This window comes from Vanacampus margaritifer, chromosome 2, assembly GCF_051991255.1.
Source record: "Vanacampus margaritifer isolate UIUO_Vmar chromosome 2, RoL_Vmar_1.0, whole genome shotgun sequence".
Taxonomy (NCBI): Eukaryota; Metazoa; Chordata; class Actinopteri; order Syngnathiformes; family Syngnathidae; genus Vanacampus; species Vanacampus margaritifer.
In genome coordinates this window covers 44,640,990-44,661,321 of record NC_135433.1, presented here as the reverse complement: position 1 = coordinate 44,661,321, position 20,332 = coordinate 44,640,990, and the positions used below count along the sequence as shown (strand labels likewise).

Below are 20,332 nucleotides of genomic sequence, written 5' to 3'. Positions count from 1 at the left end.
AAACTGCTGGATTTTGCTGCTTAACTCATATTCCACTAACGCAATATTAACCAGAATAACGTATTTAGACTAGTGGGGCTCCATTGAACATATTATTGTCAATTTAAAAAAAAATGAGTTGACTTCCTCTTTACAAACGATCCAATCTGTAAATATTGAGCAGGGAAAAAAATTCATGGAGACATCGGACAATCAGACCTATCGTAACCTTGATTGGAACGTGGCTATAATTGGCCATAAGTGAAATAGGCTGTGACCACTCCCACAACGGCGCATCCAAGACTTGATCAAATTTGGGAGTGGTTGCTCTTTATAGTATAAGTTGTAGAATTATTATTTAAAAATTTCAATCAAACCACTGCTCTGTATATGAAATGCATATTCAAAATAAAGACAAATGCCATCTGGTTAGGCGCTGCCCCCAAGTACCAGGGTGACTCATTTAATGACTTTAACCCCCCCCCCCCCCCCAGAAAATACCTACCCTTTTCCAAACACTTTCTACCACAATGAATTGTAAGACACATGGTGCAGCCCCATCCTCCATTTATCACAACTTGAAACCAGTCCAAAGACCTAACTGTACAGTTTGTTATTTTCGAATAATTACCTCAATTTGAACCCCATTGCCCTAACCAGTGTTTATGTCTATGAACACATACATACTGTATATATTCTGTAGGTGTGTTTGGGTGAGACAGGACGGGTGGAGTCGTTGAGGAATGAGTCTGTCGTACATATCACATGACTAGTCGGGTATGGTCAGTGTTTTTCTTTTTGGTTCTTTCCCTCGCTGATCTTATCACAAATAGACTGCGTGCTAACGACTAATATTCTCAATCTATCCGTTTAATCGGACTGACTTAAAATATATATATAAATAAATAAATATATATATATCTATAGGGCCTACAGTCAACTAAATTGAAAGTGAAGCATCTTTTGGGTAATTCAGGTTATCTCCTTTTTTTTTGTTGGGACATTCCACTTTACAGTTAATGTTGGTCTTTGGTCACAGGGTAACAGAAACACAATTTAAGGATGAAAGATGAAAATTAGAACAAGGTCATGAATCAAGTTATACCTCAAATTACATTTCCAAAGTGGGGTAGTATAATCAGACCAAATGTGAATTTCCCCCCTTGCTGATCAACGTCAGACAAATTATCGAATGTCTATAGAAGAATATCCTGAGTGATAATTGTGTAGCGTGATTTCTGTTAAAAGTGTTTTTTTTCCTCCCCTGTATGCTCATCGAATTGTAATGGGTAACGTTCAACATTTACAATTGCAAATCCACCACTATCTAAATAATCAGGCCTTTTACTGCCTTTAACTCATTTACTCCCAAAAATGTATAAAAATTTGAAATATTACCATGGTCCCAAAAAACGTATTTATAAGGTTTTTATGGTTTAAAAAAATGCATACAGAAGGCTTTGATTCAGCCTCTGACCTAAAGAGGATGCTTAAAGCAATGATAGCTATTACAAAAAACGACCAGCAGATGGCAACAGAGTATAAGAGATCAACCAGGGCCATGTTGCAAAAAAGCTCTTTCCCCCACTGTTTTAAGCAGATTTGTGAATAACGATGAAACTTAGCTATATTCTAAGGCTAATTGCTACAAAATGGAAATAGATACTTTTTTTCCTGATGAAAGAAGAGACTCTAATCTTTCTTTTGGAAGGTTCCATGTTTAGTTTTTTTTTTATAGCAATTTAACACAATATTCTGTGGGCCTTGCAAAATCTGTCAAAATCCAGTAAAACAGCCGGGAGCGAAGGGGGTTGCTTCAGTGAACATGGCTGGGAGTCAATGAGTTTTTTGCTTGTTTTTTTTTGTATCATATCATTAACAATATGCGCGTGCCTAGTACAGAGCCATACGTTTGGTCTGAGACCTTTCCCACTTAATCCACCTTTTAACCCTACCACTATTGGCTCATATCTGATCTGAAGCACTTCAGAATCAATACAATATTTATCTAATAACGAGAGAAAAACTAGAGCATTTGAATAAAAACTCGTTAAATACTCGCTAGAGATGCTGAATATAAAATGTGTTGTGTGCAGATTACGATAGGCATGTTTTGCTTGGCAGTTAGCTTAACCAAGTTTTGCTCTGAGCAACCAATCAGATCACAGATGGCGGAGAAATAATGATGTCATCAAGGGCCAGTGATCTGGCCCCTGTGAGGCCGAATTTAAAATACGATTTGTTAAAGAAACAGTCCCTTTGCTTATTGCTAAATCATGTGCTGACACACATTCTGAATTCTGATTGGACAGAGGCCAGCTCCTTACTTTTGGGGGATTTCTGACACCCTCCGGGCGTTAATTAGCAAGGTAGAGGATGTTGGGAGATGCGCTAGCTAGCTAGCTAGCTAGCATAGGCTCAATTTGCTGGGTGTTCAGTTAGAAATTCCCCACTCCCCTTCCCCCCACTCCCAGACAATATGGCTTCCTATGTGTGCACTGGTCTGTGTGGTCCAGACTTTTTAACATGTTTTCACACATGCGCGTACATTTCCTCACATGTGTGAAGGAGGTCTGACCGCTCTGTCAGTGGCGCACGAGTGGACGACAGAGACGCACACAAAGTGCCTTTTCATTCACGCTTCATTTAGTCTGTTCACACTTCACGGCAATGAGCCTGGCTTTAAATATACAGTGAGTGAAAAAGCACCTGAACCAAGTGGCCTTGGCCACGTATACCGTATCATTACCGACACGCCATAAGTCATTGTAAACAAAGACTCAATTAAAGTGGCGATTTCCCTTACAGAGCCTATTTTTAATGCCCTGTTTGTTTTTGCAAGCGCCGGTGGTCTGCAGTTATATAATGTGATGTGAATATTGTCGAGAGCAAGTTATCACTGTTGAATGTCAATAGCAGTCTGTAGAATAGGTTGAAGGCAGAGTGGGCAGCCTGCGGTCGGTGGGCCAATATGGGACCCTTGAGAGCATTTGATACAGCCCACCGCGCAATTGTAAAAACAAATATAACTGTTTATTAGCAGCATTGCACTAAAAGCATCCACAACAAATTAATTCTGAGAATTAAGTGAGAATTCTGACTTTATTCTCAGAAGTCAGAATTCTGACTTTAAAGTGAAAATTCTGACTTCATTCTCAGAATTCTGACTTTAAAGTGAGAATTCTGACTTTATTCTCAGAATTCTGACTTTATTCTCAGAATTCTGACTTTATTCATAGCATTCTCACTTTTAAAGTGAGATTAATAGTAGCACTAATAAAGTCAGAATTCTGACTTTATTCTCAGAAGTCAGAATTCTGACTTTAAAGTGAAAATTCTGACTTCATTCTCAGAATTCTTACTCTATTCTCAGAATTCTGAATTTAAAGTGAGAATTCTGACTTTATTCTCTGAATTCTGACTTTATTCTCAGAAGTCAGAATTCTGACTTTATTCAGAATTCAGAGAATAAAGTCAGAATTCTGGCTTTAAAGTGAAAATTCTGACTTCATTCTCAGAATTCTTACTCTATTCTCAGAATTCTGACTTTAAAGTGAGAATTCTGACTTTATTCTCTGAATTCTGACTTTAAAGTCTGGCTTTATTCACAGAATTCTCACTTTTAAAGTGAGATTAATAGTAGCACTAATAAAGTCAGAATTCTGACTTTATTCTCAGAATCCTCACTTTAAAGTGAGAATTCTCACTTTATTCTCAGAAGTCAGAATTCTGAGATTAAAGTGAGAATTGTGCCAAACTTTTTTTTCTCTCTTCACTGGCCCTAACCCTCTTCCGTAGAAAGGCACGGTGGATAAAAATAAAAAAATAAAATAAAAACCTGGCTAGCTAAAACTAGCTGGATAATCTCACTTAAAAAAAAAGTTACCCACAAATGCTCATCTCTGGGAAAATCTTTAGCTGCATTGGTGTGGAGGGATCAATATCGTTAGGTGGTTTCCATCATGAATTGGGTGTTTTGACCCAAACCCGCAACACCCTCCCGATGGTGGGTCTCTCCTTTCTCACGTTGTAGGACATTTTGCCGTGGAAGTAAAGCCTGGTTTCGTGGGCACAGCCATCTTGGAAATGGGAGTTGGCCCATTGTTGCCATATCGGCCGTCCTAAAAGTCGCTAGATGTTGCTAAATGACGCCATTGCCTAATTTGCATAATTGGCCATTTGCATGTCATTGTAATGGCCCCTGTAGGAGAGAGGAATAACATCGAGGGAAGGCAAATCGTGAATAAAAAACAACAACAAAAACACCCTAAATATGTTAACTCTTTCACTGCCACTGACGTTAAAAGACGTCAAGTAAAAACCTACGGAGGGCCGCCAATGACGTTAAATGACGTCATCCAATTTTTTTATTTATTTTTTTTGAAACGGGTTTAGGCAAGCCTTCCGGAGCTGTGGTGAAAGTTTCAAGTAGGTCTGTTGTGCCTAATGACTATTTTTGGCCCCTAGAGGGCAGCGATGACTCTCTTTTGACAAGATCGGGTGGGCGTCAGTAGAGGCGGAGCTAGAGCGTCGAGCAGGAGATGACAATGGAAGACAAAGGAAAAATGGCGACCGGTTGCGAGCAGCTCACGCCCGAGCCGTTTTTTTCAAAGACCAAAAGCATCGACCAACGCTAAAGACCACATTGATGACGACGATGATCATCATCGATGATGATGATGGTGGTGACTCCGTGGATGGAAGCATTGACGCGGCAGTAGGAGACGTGGGGGGGAGCTAGATGGCTGAGGAGGAAGTGGACAAGGCGCCCGTTTGCAAGCAGCTCTACACTTACAAGACGAAAGGCATCGACCAACGCTAAAAGAGCACATTGATGACGACGATGATCATCATCGATGATGATGATGGTGAATCCGAGGTTGACGGCGAAGTTGCAAGCACTGACGCGGCGGCTATGACGACGTCATAACGCGGAGCACAACCGAGCACATTCAGGCGGACGTTCAATCGGACGACGAAGAGTGCCCCGAGTCCAATGCATATTCATCGGAGGAGTGTGTACAGTCTGCTACTTGCTATTTATTCCCCGGAAAAAAAGGCCGTCAAGAAAGTGTAACGTTTGCACGCGAAACGGACAAAAGCGAAAGTGAAAGTAATCTGTTGTGCGAGTCCTGCGGCGTCTCCTTGCACGCAGGGGAGCGTTATAAAAAGAAAAACTGTATTTGAAACATCCACATAATTGTAAATAGTACCACAGTTGCACACATTTGTAAATAGTTTGCGAAATTGTTTTGTCAAATTGTTACACTGTTGAATGGAAATAAACGTATTTTGCAAACTAAAAACACTTTTTCATTGTTGGTGGTGGTGTATTACAGAAGTAAAGCACTATTTAGGTGTTTGTGGCATCATTCATGGACAAAAAGAAGTGTAGAATTCACTAGAGTGCATGAAATAACATCGTTTCACAAAAAGCTCTTTTTCTCCGCTTTTTGTTTCAAAACAGAGCATTTCGGTGAAACTAACCATTTTCTATTGTTGATTACTGAAGAACGGAATAAGCTAGAAACAAACTTTTTTTTTCTTATGAAAGATGAGTATCCAATCTTTCATCAGAAAAATTTGGTAGTATGTGTGTTTTCATAGTCGAAACACAACATTTTCTGTGGACCTTGAAAGATCAGTCAAAATGCTTAAATCGGCTGGCACTGGGGACATCCCGTTTCAGAAAACGTCTGGCAGTGAAAGAGTTAAGAACTACAAATGAACTTTCTTCAGTTTTTTTTTTTTTTAATGTTCCTTTCAAATAGGCCATCACTTCTCAAAATTCTTCTTCTTCACTTCTCTTAATAACTTGACTTAAATGATTTAGACCAGGGATGGGCACACTTGGGATGGGCACACTTGGGATGGGCACACTCGGTCCTCGAGGACCGGAGTCCTGCAGGTTTTGGATTTTTCCCTTCTCCAACGAGCTGATATATGATCAGCTCCTCAGCAAGCTCTGCATAAGCTTGGTAACGATCCTGTTGATTGGAATCAGCTGCGTTGCAGCAGGGAAACCCCCAAGACCTGCAGGATCCATATTTTATGCATCAATCTTGTCGTTAAATGCTAGAATATCAAATTTAATCAAAAGACTCCCTTTCACCAGAAAAAGTCACTTTTGACTAGTGGTGTCAAAGTTATAGCGTTAACTAATTAATTAATCACAAAAAATTATCACATTAATCATGTATTTACGCAGATTAATTGTACTATTAATTTTGACTGCATATGATCCTTTAGCTGACAGCGGATGTTACGTTAAAGGTAGCACAGGTTGTGTTTGAGCAATAAAAATAACTACATGCATTCAAGTAAAGCATTTAATAAATGTTTGTGTATGACATTCTGAATATTTGTTCATGTCACACCAATGGGGTCGTTTTTTTCTTTCATTTTGAATTATTCAAGTAATGAACTGATTAGAAAAAGAGAGCATGTGCAATGGATAAAAAAAATATATTGAAGACGTCCTCATAACATTAAATGTGGAAAGAATTAATACAAAACAGGTGCTCTTTAAAGTTGGCGGGCAAATTTTTTTGATAAAAAAGCCTTTTTAATTCAGTGATTAATTCTAATTTGTGGTAAATCTGATTAAAAATGTAATAGTTTGACACAATAAATGACTACATAAATGGATGGATAGTGTAAGATTACATGTTTTTGTAATATTTTGCGTGTTCAAATAAATCAGAGTTGAGATCTTGTGAAGAAGTTTCCTTGCAAGGTTTATTCAGAAAGTTTCTGATGACACAAAATGAATAGTCACTTAAGCAATGTTCCGTCCAAAATGTGTGTCGTCTCTTGAAGAAACGGCACTTTTGTTAGAAAAACAGTGATTCACAGGAAAACGCCTCTCCCCTCCCTTCAGGTGGAAAAATCAGATTAGACTTTCTTTGAGTATCCTAGCTCGTCCTTGAATTTTCAAAAACCGGATTTCTGACGAACAGAAACTAGAAACTAGACTACTAAATAAAAGAAACGTATTAACTATCTCATTTCTAGGAAAAGAGAGCAAAGATAACAAAGGGCACAAAAGCATTACTCATCAAAACAGTTAAAATATAAAATGAAATAGTAAAATGTTAACAATAGCTAGCTAGCTAGGTAGTTAGCTAGCTGAATAGCTAGCTAGCTAGCTAGCTAGATAGATAGATAGTGAAGGATTACCTTTATCTTTGTAATCTTGTGCTTGTTCAAATAAATCAAAGATGAGATTCTTGTGAAGAGGGTCCTTGCAAGGTTAATTTATTACAGAGATCTCTGGTCACACAAATGCATATCACCCAAGCAGTGTCATCCAAGATGTGTGTCTGCTCTTTTGCCCACACAGCCTCTTTATTCAAAACATGAGGGAACGCCTCTGTCATCCCGTGAGGTACAGAATGAGTTTGCATTTTCCCAGTAAACTAGACCGTCCTTGAACTTTTGAAAACCGGATTTCTGACGAACAGGAACTAGACTTCTTAGATAAACATACGAAACATATTAACTTTCTCATGTCTGGGAAAACAGTAGAAAAAAGCATTACTCATCAGGTTATATTAGGTCAACATAATTACACCTACATCAACACATCTATAATGAAATCTAAAACAGGTCAAATGTAAAATAAAACAATAAAAATGTTAACAATGTCAACAATAGATAGATAGATAGATAGATAAAAAGTTACCAAGATGCTTTTGGAAAGTCGCCAGATTTAGCGAGGAATTCGCCAAGTTGGCATCACTGAATTGTCCTGTTGCACTGATGAATCAGGAAAAGTGCTGAGTGTAACAATTGACTGCCCCCTACATGTCAAAATCGGAACTGATTTAGACTCTCTCTTTAGGCTCAATTCAGCTCACCAAAAAACAAAAACAAACGGAGGCCACAAGATTAATTATAAGGACTTAAACTGGGACTGCATGCAAAAATGAGCTCTCATATTATCTCTAAAGCACATGGCATGCTGCTGTTTATTGCCACAGGCCCCCTTTACTGTACAGGCAAGATTTAATGCCTTCAAACTAAAATCTGGTCTGCTCTCGTGTATTTTTCCCGCAATTACCTCTCCTGTGTCATTAATCTTCTGCGTGGACCCACATAAACGATACAAATCTGTTTGAAATGTATTGTAAGGCAGACGTGTTCTTGTGTAGATTGCCACTTTTTTTTTAATCTGGACTTCCCCTGCAGCTTCTTGTATATTTTAAATAACAGAGCAAGACAACAAGCTTTTGGTTCCGCTGCAGTCGCCACACCTGCAGACCTGCACTTCCTTCCTTTCCTGCCCACCCCGGGAATTCTCAACTTTCACCACCTGCAAGTGGATAGTAGGGAAGAGGTGGAGGGGGATGAAGACCTCCCCTCAAGAAAACCTGCCCAGGCTTGTGTTGCAGGTTTCTGTCCGCAGCAACCAAGGTTGACTTCTTTTTCGTTAGGCTCACCCGTGACCACCCTGTTAATGTTAATAAAGGGACTTTGCTGATAACTTAAAAAAAATAATAATGCACACTATTTGATACAAGCGTTTCCTTGTTTTTATTTACAGAGCACGTCAAAACAATTACATTTGCATATACAAAAAAACGGATGCACAGAGGTCCGGTATACATGAGGTACACATACTGTACATGTGGCCGATTCTACCGTTGTGTTAACTGTATAAAGAGAGCCACACTGTGAACGAGGCGGAAACAAAATGGAAATACATTGCAGAGCGTTCCCACAGAAGAGACAATTACAGCAAGTATCTCTAAGAACAGCAGTTTTCAAAATGTGTGGGAACATCTCCCTCTAGCGGGCACCTGAAAACTCGAGGGGAGCCGCAGCAGCATGAAACTCCGTTGAATGAAGGCTTCTACTGTCATCCTCCAGCCGTTAGAGGGCGCCAAAACGCTTGAGATGGGCAGTAAATTAAGTTTTTATTTTATTTTATTTTTTTACCTGCTTATCGAAATTCAGCCACGTTCAAGAATCTACTTTGGGTAAAATTAGCACAAAATTCAGGGCAATAGTACAGAAAATCAGTTGCTGCTGCGTCATCAGTTAGGCGAATGAGGAGACAAAAGCTTTGAGTACCTTGAAAGTAGAAAAGCACGATACAAGTGAAACCCTCTTTACTATTTGTTACTGAGGGCGCAGCACCCCTAGGGGGCGCCAAAGGGCTTCAGGGGAGCGGTACTGCAGCATGAGAAAAATAAATAATTTAAAATCAAATCAAAACTGCTCACAGCAAAATGTTTGTTTTTTCGGTAGGGGGCTCGAAGATAATAAATATTGTTTTTTCTTTACAAACCTACTAAGATAACTTCAGTTAATGGCAATATAGAGATTTAACAAATGGTGATAATATAGCTGGATCTCTTTATATCTTGCTTTTCAAAGTAGGGGTCGACTTAAAACAAACTTATTTTTAGGATTTTAAGGAGTTTCTAGATTGTTTTAGAATAAGATAATTTCATTGAGTTGTTTTCAAATATTTTATTTAAATATTAAATTGTCTCAGTGTCTCATAATCGTGAATGGGGATGTGCCCTCACAGACAACAAAAACACAATTTAAATTTGGTATGATTATAACACCGCAACCAGCTGGTGTCAAGGGGGAACGGGGGTGGGGGGTATATAATATATATTAGGGTTTACTTAAAATAATTTTCATCACACGCACACAAAACAAACACTCTTTTTCATTTAAATGTTGACAGCTTTCATACACATAGAACTTAGAGGAAGACTTATAATGTTTAACATGTTTAAGTATGGTTTAAAAAAATAAAACATTTTTATGTTGCATAGATCATACTATATATGCAGGCCATCTATCCCATGAAACCAATTTATATACACGCACACTGCTTTAGCACATTTTCCATGATTTCATAAGAAAAAATGCATTCATCTAATCAACAAAGTTAATGCCCTTACTGTAATATCAAAATAGGGAAAAATACAAAAATCATGTATGAGTGTGAAAATGAAGTCACGAGAGTCCAACGTTCCGCTGAATATCCTGCTCGTAATCGTGTCCCATTTAAAGCTTCTCCTTTCTCCTCCTACTTACTCTTCAGCGAGCCGATCATCACCTTGGACACAAAGTTGACGATGGCGCTGGCCGGCTGCTCGGGGTCGTGCTCAGCAAACAGGTGGCACACGTTGTCCACGGAGGTGCCACTTTTTCTCGCCACAAATCCAAAAATCCTGCACAGAAACGGAGCAAATGTAAGAAGAACGCTCGTGGTGTTAAAATGATTTTCTCTGTATGAATAATGTCTTACTTTGCTGTCATGCAGCCATCCCTTTTCCACCTGTTCAACAAAACAAGGACAAATTAGCACTAGGAAAGCGTCCACGGTCATTCTTATCCAGGAACCTTACTCACTTTCTATCTTGAGGGTCCAAAGCACAGAATATGACTGTGTTGACATTGTAGTGCCTCCTGAAGAAAAGCCTACAAACCAGACAAGGTGTGACAACTATCATCTTGTGTGTGTCATGTCATGTTCATTTCCTCAACGAAAACAAAAACAAAAAAATTTCATCAACACACATTTTTCAGCGGACTTAAACGAGACTAGACTAAAACCCTCATTAATGTGGAACTAAATCAATATGCATTTTTGTGACTAATCTATGGACATTTTCATTCATGAACAAAAACGAGACGAAAATGATGTGATTTTGTAAAAACTCGTCTCCGCTAATCTGTCACTGTGACACTGTCATGTCTGCAGCTAGCGAGTGCAACATGCACAAACACATGGGTCAGACAGAAGGTGGATTCAGGGTGAAAGGTAAAAAAAAAAAAAAAAAAGAGTAAATTATTAGGGGTGTGCCCAAAAAAATCGATTCTCATTTAGTGCGATTCAGAATCGATTTAAAATGTCTCAAAATCGATTTTATTTAAATTATTTTATACTGTCTTGCCTTTGTCTGTGTGTGCCTTTATTTGGAGCACTGTTCATGTTGTACCCGGTTTGGCCACTAAGGGGCAGTATGGTTCCATGCGGTCTAATACACTGTTAAATTGTAGCCACATTAGAGAGTAGAAGGAAAAAGTCACGATCACGTTATTCCAATAAAAGTTGTTTTTTTCAGCGTGGAGCCATTCTTTTGAGTGATAAAAGTGCCGCAAGTAGCGCGCTAATTAGCATTAGCGAGTCAGACTAGAGTCGATCATTACAATTCGTTGCACATCTATAAATTGAAGTAAAAATCATTGTCAATCAAAAATCGCACTTAATCAAAAATTGCTTCTGAATCGAATCGCAGGCCCAAAAATCGGAATTGAACCGAATCGTGAGACATTAGATTCCCACCCCTATAAATTATAGTTATAAAGTAATACTAATTCGACGGCTACAACGTTCCAACAATAACATTAATTCGACCGCTAACTAATGCTGGCTAATTTAGTAGCTCGTAGCATGGAGCCGTAATAGCCACTTGTTGATATACTGTAATTGTGTGCCAAGTTGTTTTCCATCAAAAAGATGTGAGAACACTTGATGTGAAATTGTTTTAGATCCGAAATGTTCAACATAATCTGCTGAGAAAAAAAATATAGAGGGGTAAAATGATTGTCTTGACTAAAACTAGACTAAAATGCTGACAGTTTTTCTTGACTAAAACTAGATGAATAAAATTATGTTTTCTTGGACTAAAATGCTAGCTTTATAGTCGACTAAAAATGGAGTAAATAAAATTGGGATGAGGTTGACTATCTATGCTAAAAACTAACAAGCGTGATTGAAACTGAACTAACACTGAGACAAAATTCTAAAATGGCGGACCAAATGAACACTAGTGTCATGTGTTCCACTTACTTCCTCTGGTTGTCAGTGAGTGTGATTCCCTGCGAGGAGACCTTGAAGTGGACCACTGTGGATGTTGGAGGGGGGTTTGAGCTCAGGGTCACGCCGGTGGCTTTCTGCACCGCCTGCACCCCCGTCAGGGACTCCATGTCCACCGAGCCCAGGTACCACACGTTGCAGGCTGTTAACAAACACAACACAGATTTGCACTTTGATTTTTATTATGTACATTGTAATTGACTGTCTCTAAGGTATGTATGGAAATGGAAGGTCCAAGTGCATATTATATTTTTTCAAGGGGTCTATCTGATTTAGGTATCTGATTTTCAGATCTGAAGATATCCAATTGCATGTGTTTTTTTTTTCTTGCTGAAATATTCCAATTGAGAGCAAAAAAAATATTCGCAATTGTGTAGAGCACCTAAACCAAATCATTCTTAGAAGTTACCTGCTCCCTGTTTGAGCAGTTCTGCAGCAGAGTTAGTGACGGACTGAGACGTATTCTCCACCACATCTTCTAGAGGGTCTACAAAAAAGTTTAGTTTAGTTTCACCTAAAAATATAGTTCATATATTCAAATCTGAGCATGAGTGTGTGTGTGTTTTTTTACCTCTGTCTGGTATGATGAGTTTACAAGGCAGGGCCAAGGGAGTTATTGAATGTTGGCAAACCAGTGCGGTTAAACTTCCTGTAAAGCAAAACCATGTTCTTTTTATTTTATTTTTTTACAATGCACACAAGGGATTTGTTAAATGTTTTTAACTATTTCTATTAGTTTAGCATTTTTTTCCACTTTTGTTAACAAGAGTATGAAAAGCTATAATTTTGTTATTGTACATTTAGAACAGATATAAAATTTGTGACTAATCGTGAGTTAACTAGTAAAGTCATATGATTAATTACAATTACAAATTTTAATTGCCTGACGCACCAAGTTTTTTGTTTTCTTTTTTTCTTTTTTTAAATTCATTCACTGCCATTGACGGCTATACAATTTAAAAAAAATAATCGCCTGACGCCCCAAATTTTTTATAATATATATATATATATATTTTTTAATTCATTCACTGCCATTGACGGCTATAGACGTAAAAAATTCATTTGAACTATTCCTATTAGTTTAACATTTTTTCCACTTTTGTTAACAAGAGTATAAAAACCTAGATTTTTTTATTGTACATTTAGAACAGATATAACATTTGTGACTAATCGTGAGTTAACTAGTGAAGTCATGCAATTAATTACAAAAAAATAATAATAATTGCCTGTCGCCCCTAATTTTTAATAATCTTTTTTTTAATGAATTTATGTCAGTGAATGAGTTAATTAACAGGCAACATCATCACACCAAAATCTGTGAATTTTTACCTAGGTATCTACTATAAATACATAATAGTAGTAATAATAATAATAATAGTAAAATTGGGTAGCAAAAATTCATTAATTCAGCCACAAAAGTGATTGGCACTCCATGTTTGTTGTCATTAGTTTGACACCTCATCAAATGTTGCTAAAATGAAAACGGTTTGGCAATTCCTGGATTGTAAAATGCACCCGTGAACAACAGAGGGCAGTAGAGTGCATTTAACGACTGTTTGGCATTGAGTTGATGAACAGCCAAATGATGCCAGCGTTCTAATCACTCACCAAAATAGGGCTCATTGGGGCAACCCTTCAAGCGAACACCCTTCTGTGTGCACTCAATCAGGAAGTGGCGCACTAATTCATTGGCAAGATCTCCGCCTGCCAAACACAAACGCACAAAACAAGATCATGACTTCATCGCGATCGTCAGTGGCCTGTTTCAGCGCTAAACTTTCCGCTCCCTCCAAGCACGTGAAGTTGCTCCCACTCGTGAGATGAATGGGATTATGATCCCGCGGAAGAGCCTGGGAGGGGGGGGCAGGAGGAGCTGAGGAATGTCTCCACACAAAGACCCGCTCCTTGAGATGGGTTGGGTTTCACACTAATAAGGAACCACAATGGGTTTTAAGATGAGAGTGCGGAGGTCATGATGTCACCACAGCTACCTTTGGACTGCTTTGGGAGGATGGCGGACAAAAGGGACAGGTGTGTGTGTCGGGAAGGTTCGATTAAGCAGAAAGGTATGTCCGTAAACTTTGCGCTTTTAGAAATGTAAAAAATGATGACATGCTGGAACATGTTCAGAATGTTTGGTTTCCCGCATTTGGTTCCAAAAATAACTTTTCTCGCTCAACAATCCCTTTTCTGTGACCTCATCGTTGTGGGGCAGGAACCTTCCCAGGAGAAGATGCAGCAAGTCCTTTGTTAAGCGCTGAAACATTAGCTGTTCATCTGAGCCACATCGGGCATTAGCGCTGTGTTTTGCTTCATGGCGATGACGCCCAAGACGAGCCGTACAGTGTGACGAAGGGGAGACCTCTCAGGTTCCAGGCGAGTACAGTGGATGGTAAAACGAGATGACTTTGGGGAGTGATTCCCAGGTTGTCCCTGCAACTCGGAGGCCAACTCAGGATCATTTACCGTGAAATCTCGTGGATAACACGCACCCGTGTGAAATACTCCCCAGATCGCCATTAAAAAGATGATTTTTCTCTGTACTCGTGTATAATGCGGTCCACAGATTTGCTGGTACACCCTTAAAACGGGCCGATCTGAGCCAAGATTCTGGGTTGTAATCCAAAACTGGGTCAAATTGACCCAAGTAGTGGGTCGGTCTAATTTTTTTTTTAACAAAAATGGGTTATTTTTGACCCAGCATTTGTAAGAGTGTATCCTTGATTGTCAGTGGAAAATGTGAATGAATAAAGATTCAAAACATACCAATGAAGTGTATTTTTGAAATCTTTTTTTTATTTTTATTTTTTAGAAAATCTTGTTTTTATACTGTATGCTATTTTAGTATTTTTAGTAAGCTATTTTTTTAATTCTTCCCTTATTTTCTTTATATTATTATATTTATATATATATATTTGCTTTATTTATTATTATTATTATTATTGTTATTTACAGCTAGGTACTGCCTAAGTACTAGTAAATGACTAATAAACAATGTGATGTAATTTTTATTTTATTTGTATTTATTTATTTTGGGGTTTCTTATTCAGCCCGCTATATAAGAACCCCCCCAAACCCCACCAATATTTATATGGAATATAGTTCAACAAAATGTTTGTTTGTTTGTTTGTGGGAGGGAGATTATTAGAAATTCTGAAAGGCACTGAGTCAATTATGGATGAAGAGCAAATGTTGACATTCAAGACTAAGAAATGTGGAGAAAGCACTTGACCTTGCTTAACCACTGACTACGGAAGCTCCACTGCTGATGTACTACTTGGGTCTGCTAGTTAGAACATGGAAGTTAACAACTCTCAGGTTGTAAATGGTTAAAAATGTTCATCGTGTCTTCTAATTCATACAGTCATTATTTTTCTTTTTTGAGACAAAAAGGATTTTGTTTGCTAGTTTTGGCGAAGCTTCTGAGGAAGGCAGCAGTGGATGCCGAAATTAGTAAAGGTAAACAAAATCCTTTTTGTCTTTAAAAAGAAAAATAATGACGGAACTTTCAGGTTGACTTTCATCAAACTTGTAGCATGGAAGCTACACGGAACCAAAGTAGGGAAACAGCAAAAATCTTAAAATGTAATATAGAATGTTTCGCTAGCTAGCTATTTTGCGCGCTCAAAGTGTGTGCGGTGTAGTAAATGATCCCCACCCCCCTTAAACTAACTAAAACTAACGAAAAAACTAAAACAAAAATTTAACGAAATGAAATAAAAATTAAAATGCTTTTAAAAAAACTGAAACTACTTTTTATGATTACAAAATTAACTAAAACTACCTATAATTATAGCAAAAATGTCTTTCATTTTAGTCTTCGGTAATCAATTTAACGCATGAGCCTTTGGGGATGCTTTATTTTGATATTAACCGGAATAAGGACATTTGAAAGTGTGTCACACAAAAGTGACATCATCTAGCAGCAGCCAATAGAAAAGCACCTTCAGATGACGTCGCTCACATGGTGTTTTTTATAAATATTGCGATCAGGTAATACACACTTAAAAAAATAAAATAAAATTAATACTGAAACTAACTCAAACAAAACTAAAACTAAGCATTTATAAAATAACTGAAACTAATAAAAACAGAACCACCCTGAAAACTAATTAAAACTAACTAAATTTAAAAACAAAACAAAATAAAAACTAACTAAAATGAAAAATTCCAAAACTATAATAACCCTGGACCCAACAATTGTAAATGTCAAAAATTAAAAATCCTTACAGTATGCGTGTGGTCAACTGAGTTTGGCCGAGTTCCATGAAATGTAACAATAGCCAAATAGGGAGCTCGCTGAAACTTGAGTTTGTAGGGTTGACTTGGAGTTTGTTGAGTATAATTTTGTCTTGCTGAGTTTGTAAAGCATGCCGTTCATCACAATGAAAACCACAGTTTGAGTTTATAATTGCAATGTAGATATAGTGAGCAAATTCTGTGTTAACTACAATTTGTTGCTCTTTTTGGAATTTCCCAGCATTCTCCGTGATTATGGTGATTTGTGGAACAGGCCGATTTATTTTAATTTTTTTAAAGGGCATTGAGACATTTTTAAGTCAAGTCATCTCATCAGCAGTGAAAAGTATCAAATATTTTGTCCAGAATTAATTTGAGAACTTCATTATTTTTCACGTACAATTAATCTTCAAAAACAATTTTTTCCACTTGCTGTCGACTAAAGATGACATCACCTGTGCTGAGGAAGTAGGTAACGACCAATCATGACTCACCTGTTTTCTGGGTTCGGTCCGTAAACTGAGCCATGATTGGCACGTTATTTAACTCAGCACATTAATTATAGACAAAATATGAACTTTTTACTGCTGAAAATGGCTCAATGAGTTAAGTATGAATATATACCTCATGTAGGTTCTCTCACATTTACAAAACCTGTTCACGTGTTAACATTTTGCCTGCCTGCTACAAAGAATCAAGCCGCCTCCCCAAAAATATTCTGGACATTCCAAAATGTGAAGCTAATGAGTGAGCAATTCATCTTCTCCGATGCGTTTCGTACCTTTTTTGCTCTGCTGGAGAACAGAGGGCGGGGGTGTGGCCACCTTCATGGCCAGCCCGTAGGCGCCTCTGAAGGAATGGCTGTCACGCACAATGAAGCAGCCCGGCTCCTTGTCCTTTAAGACTGAAATGGCTGTGAGATAGAAACATGATGAGCGTGAGTTGCTTTAAACATCATTTGAAAGAATAAATCAACCTGAACGGACAGAGGACTTGATGTGAGTACGAAGCGTTTGAAGGAGACTGAAACGAGTTATGTCATCTGCACATTTCAGCCAGTAGTGGCCGCCTCTTTTCTGGTCCATCTTAACCTTAACTTAACCTTAACATCTGCGTTATTATACCTGTTGTATGAAAAGTCAACAAACTTCCTCCCATCATGCTCTAACATGCAATGTTGAAAACTCTTTTTTTGGTTGCAGTTTTTCATCAGACAGTTCAAATCTAATCGCAATCTGACAAAATGGACGTGCTTATTTTAACGCTGCCTGGAAATGAGCCCAATTGGGCCACTATAAACCAAAACCGTATTCTTCCAGTAACTTTTCCGGCACAGCATTCATTTCATGATAGACATGCCTATAAAATTTCATGTTATTAAATTGACTGGATTTGAACATGGGTACAAAACTACAAAACATTTTGAGCATGTAAAAGCCCACAAAATGAAAAATGACCCCGTAATTTTAAAGGGAAAGTCAACCTTAAACATTTCTTGACAATAATATGTTATACGGGACCTCACTAGTCTAAACATAAAATTCTGATTATTATTACATTTGTGTAATATGAGTTATGAAGCAAAATCTGGGGGCGGCCATTTTGCCACTTGCTGTCGACTGAGGATGACATCACAGTTGCTCAGGGCTCAGGCAACGACCAATCACAGCTCACCTGTTTTCTGAAGCTGAGCTGTAATTGGTCGTTGCTTGTGGCCTGAGCAACTGTGATGTCATCCTCAGTCGACAGCAAGTGGCAAAATGGCCGCCTTCCGATATTGATAAAAAAACAGCTGGATTTTGCTAACACAATATTAACATTAATAATTAATATTGACTTCCCTTTAACTCATTCACTGCTATTGACGGCTATAGACGTCAAAAATTCATTTGAACTTTTTCTATTAGTTGTAGATTTTTTCCACTTTTGTTAGCAAGAGTATAAAAACCTAGATTTTTTTTATTGTTCATTTAGAACAGATATAAAACTATTGAAGTCATGCGATTAATTATAATTAAAAATTGTAATCGTCTGACACCCCTAATTTTTAATAATGTTTTTTTTCCAAAAGTTAACTCACGATTAATCACAAATTTTATATCTGTTCTAAATGAACAATAAAAAAAAATCTAGGTTTTCATACTCAAAAAAAATGTGAAACTAATAGAAATAGTTCAAATTAATTTTTGACGTCTATAGCCGTCAATGGCAGTGAATGAGTTAAGAGGTCCTACTGCATAAACCTACCTTGGTCTCTTGAGATGTCAGGCTTGTACCAGAATTTGGATGTGTCTTGTACGAATTTGACAGTAACCTGCTTGCTTGCAAGCACATCTGCAAAACAAACAACAGCAGAATGAATTTTGAGTGCTCGCCAAGCGCCATTAAGACCACTAGGTGCTTTATTAGCTCTCGGCTCACCTGGCAACGGTGAGCCCGTTCTCGGAATCTGAGCCGACAGGTCCGGCAAGATGTTAGGGAAGGGGATACTCAGCGAACTCCCACTGTGTGGACTTGAGAATCCACTCAGGGCTGGGGAGGCTGCACCCCCATGTTCCCCGTCTGATACCCTCTTCTTCTCAGGCAGATGTGGAGGTAGCATCAGAAGGGGCTGCGATGGATTCTCATCCAAGGAGGTCAGGATATCCCTTTCCCTACTCCCGTTTCCGAGTAAAGCGGGGGTGGGACAGTGTGAACCATGACCTAAACCCAAGTCATCCTGCTCGTCAAAACTTTGGGCGGGACTGTGGTTGAGGGCGTAGCGGGCCATCCGGCTTCGCTGGCTGCTCCGAGGCGAGCTGTGGGCGTTGGGTGCCGGGTGGACGCGTTGGTGGCTGTAGTCCAGTGACGTGGGGTGCTGGGGGGCTTGCCTGTCGGAGGGGAAGCTGTTCAAAGAGGTTTGGTGGCTCACGACGGGATGCTCTGGCCAAGACTGGGTCACTGGTGGACTTCCGTTGTAAAAAGGCGAGAGATGGTCAACAACGATAGCGCATATCGAATATACAGAACTGGACGGCATCCTACCTGTCTGTCCGCTGATGAGACCCAACAATGGAGGCAGAATTTTGCATCCTGTGGCAGTTGATGGTGGAATTTGACACATCAACTCCAGCGTGATTGATCGTCTCCGAATATCCTCGTGATTCTGTGAGAGAAAATGACAGAGCTGTTTTCTTTCCATGTTGTATTCATTTGAAGCCAATTGGAACGCAACTAAGTTAGGAGGCACACAAATAGCCGTATAATTGGGAAATATTGCCTTAGAGAAGAGCTGTGGATTGAGTCCAATCAATATTGTGGTCTACAGGAAATGAAATCACGGGTCATCAATCTTCATGAAACACAGCTACCAATTATTTCCACCACAAACCAGATGCAATTGAGCAGTTTGACATAATTAGGTAAAAGCTCGGTGTTGTTCAGCTTTAGGGGGTTTCACAGATGTAGAGACGCTGGTTTTCTTGCTTTGTATTTCCCACTGTGTACACGGAGACACTTTCAAAAAAGGGGAGAAGAAAAGTTTGTCTTTGTGTCCTGCTTCCTGGCCCGCGGTAACCATGGTAACGAGACAGACGTGAATGTAGCCGGGATCCTGGCCTGGGTGTCTGGTTTTAAGAGGCACAGCGGGGGGCGACGTTTAGTTCCCAGGCCTTCCAAGCGAAAGATGAGCAACCGTAGGCCGCAATGGCAATTAACGATAGAGGGAAGTTGAGTCAAAATGAAACACAAGACGGCAATATCATCTGTGTTTGTGGGCATTTGCAAATTTACAATGTTGCTGTGACGTCCAAACCAACATGATGAAAGGATTTAGTCAATTTCATTGAAGTCCTCCTTCGCATGCTGGTACCACTTCCTATCTCGGAGAACAATCTGGAAGACAGTCTTCCACCACAGATAAACCCCACAAAACCAAAAGGGTTTATTTGAGTAACCAGACTTTGTATCGTCTACAGAGGTTGCCCCATTGAGTCACAGGATCGGCCAGGAAATCTCCCTGGGTTTGAATTTTTGCTCTGTTTTCAGTTTCTCTCGCAAAACCATGATCGTAAAGATGTAGTCACAGGGCAAAACCAAATCATGTAATAACGTGATGACATATTGGATTTACCATGGTCTGTCCTGAAGCCTCCATAAGAATGAATGCCGGGAGGTGGTGTTTGCCGGAAGGATTGACTAAACTCTGACACGTTTTTCACTGAAAAGACAAAAATAAGATTTTTTTTAAATTACAGTCAGGTTAACGTCATCATCAGCCAGGAAGGA

General features: G+C 38.9%; 1 protein-coding gene across 2 annotated transcripts in view; it reads right to left on the bottom strand.

Annotated features, from left to right (window-relative positions):
• Positions 1–8,490: 8,490 nt before the first annotated feature.
• Positions 8,491–20,332, bottom strand: part of tns3 (tensin 3) — a 50,932-nt gene continuing 39,090 nt past the window's right edge. For both annotated transcript variants that reach the window (XM_077558126.1, XM_077558127.1), the window contains exons 16-27: positions 20,178–20,264; positions 19,091–19,211; positions 18,488–19,014; positions 18,314–18,400; positions 16,848–16,979; positions 13,436–13,531; positions 12,399–12,476; positions 12,237–12,314; positions 11,801–11,969; positions 10,357–10,425; positions 10,253–10,282; positions 8,491–10,175 (exon numbers count right to left, since the gene is read on the bottom strand). In XM_077558126.1, the coding sequence (XP_077414252.1) occupies positions 10,031–10,175; positions 10,253–10,282; positions 10,357–10,425; positions 11,801–11,969; positions 12,237–12,314; positions 12,399–12,476; positions 13,436–13,531; positions 16,848–16,979; positions 18,314–18,400; positions 18,488–19,014; positions 19,091–19,211; positions 20,178–20,264 (1,619 nt within the window). In that variant the 3' untranslated portion in view covers positions 8,491–10,030. The remainder of the gene's footprint in view (positions 10,176–10,252; positions 10,283–10,356; positions 10,426–11,800; positions 11,970–12,236; positions 12,315–12,398; positions 12,477–13,435; positions 13,532–16,847; positions 16,980–18,313; positions 18,401–18,487; positions 19,015–19,090; positions 19,212–20,177; positions 20,265–20,332) is intronic.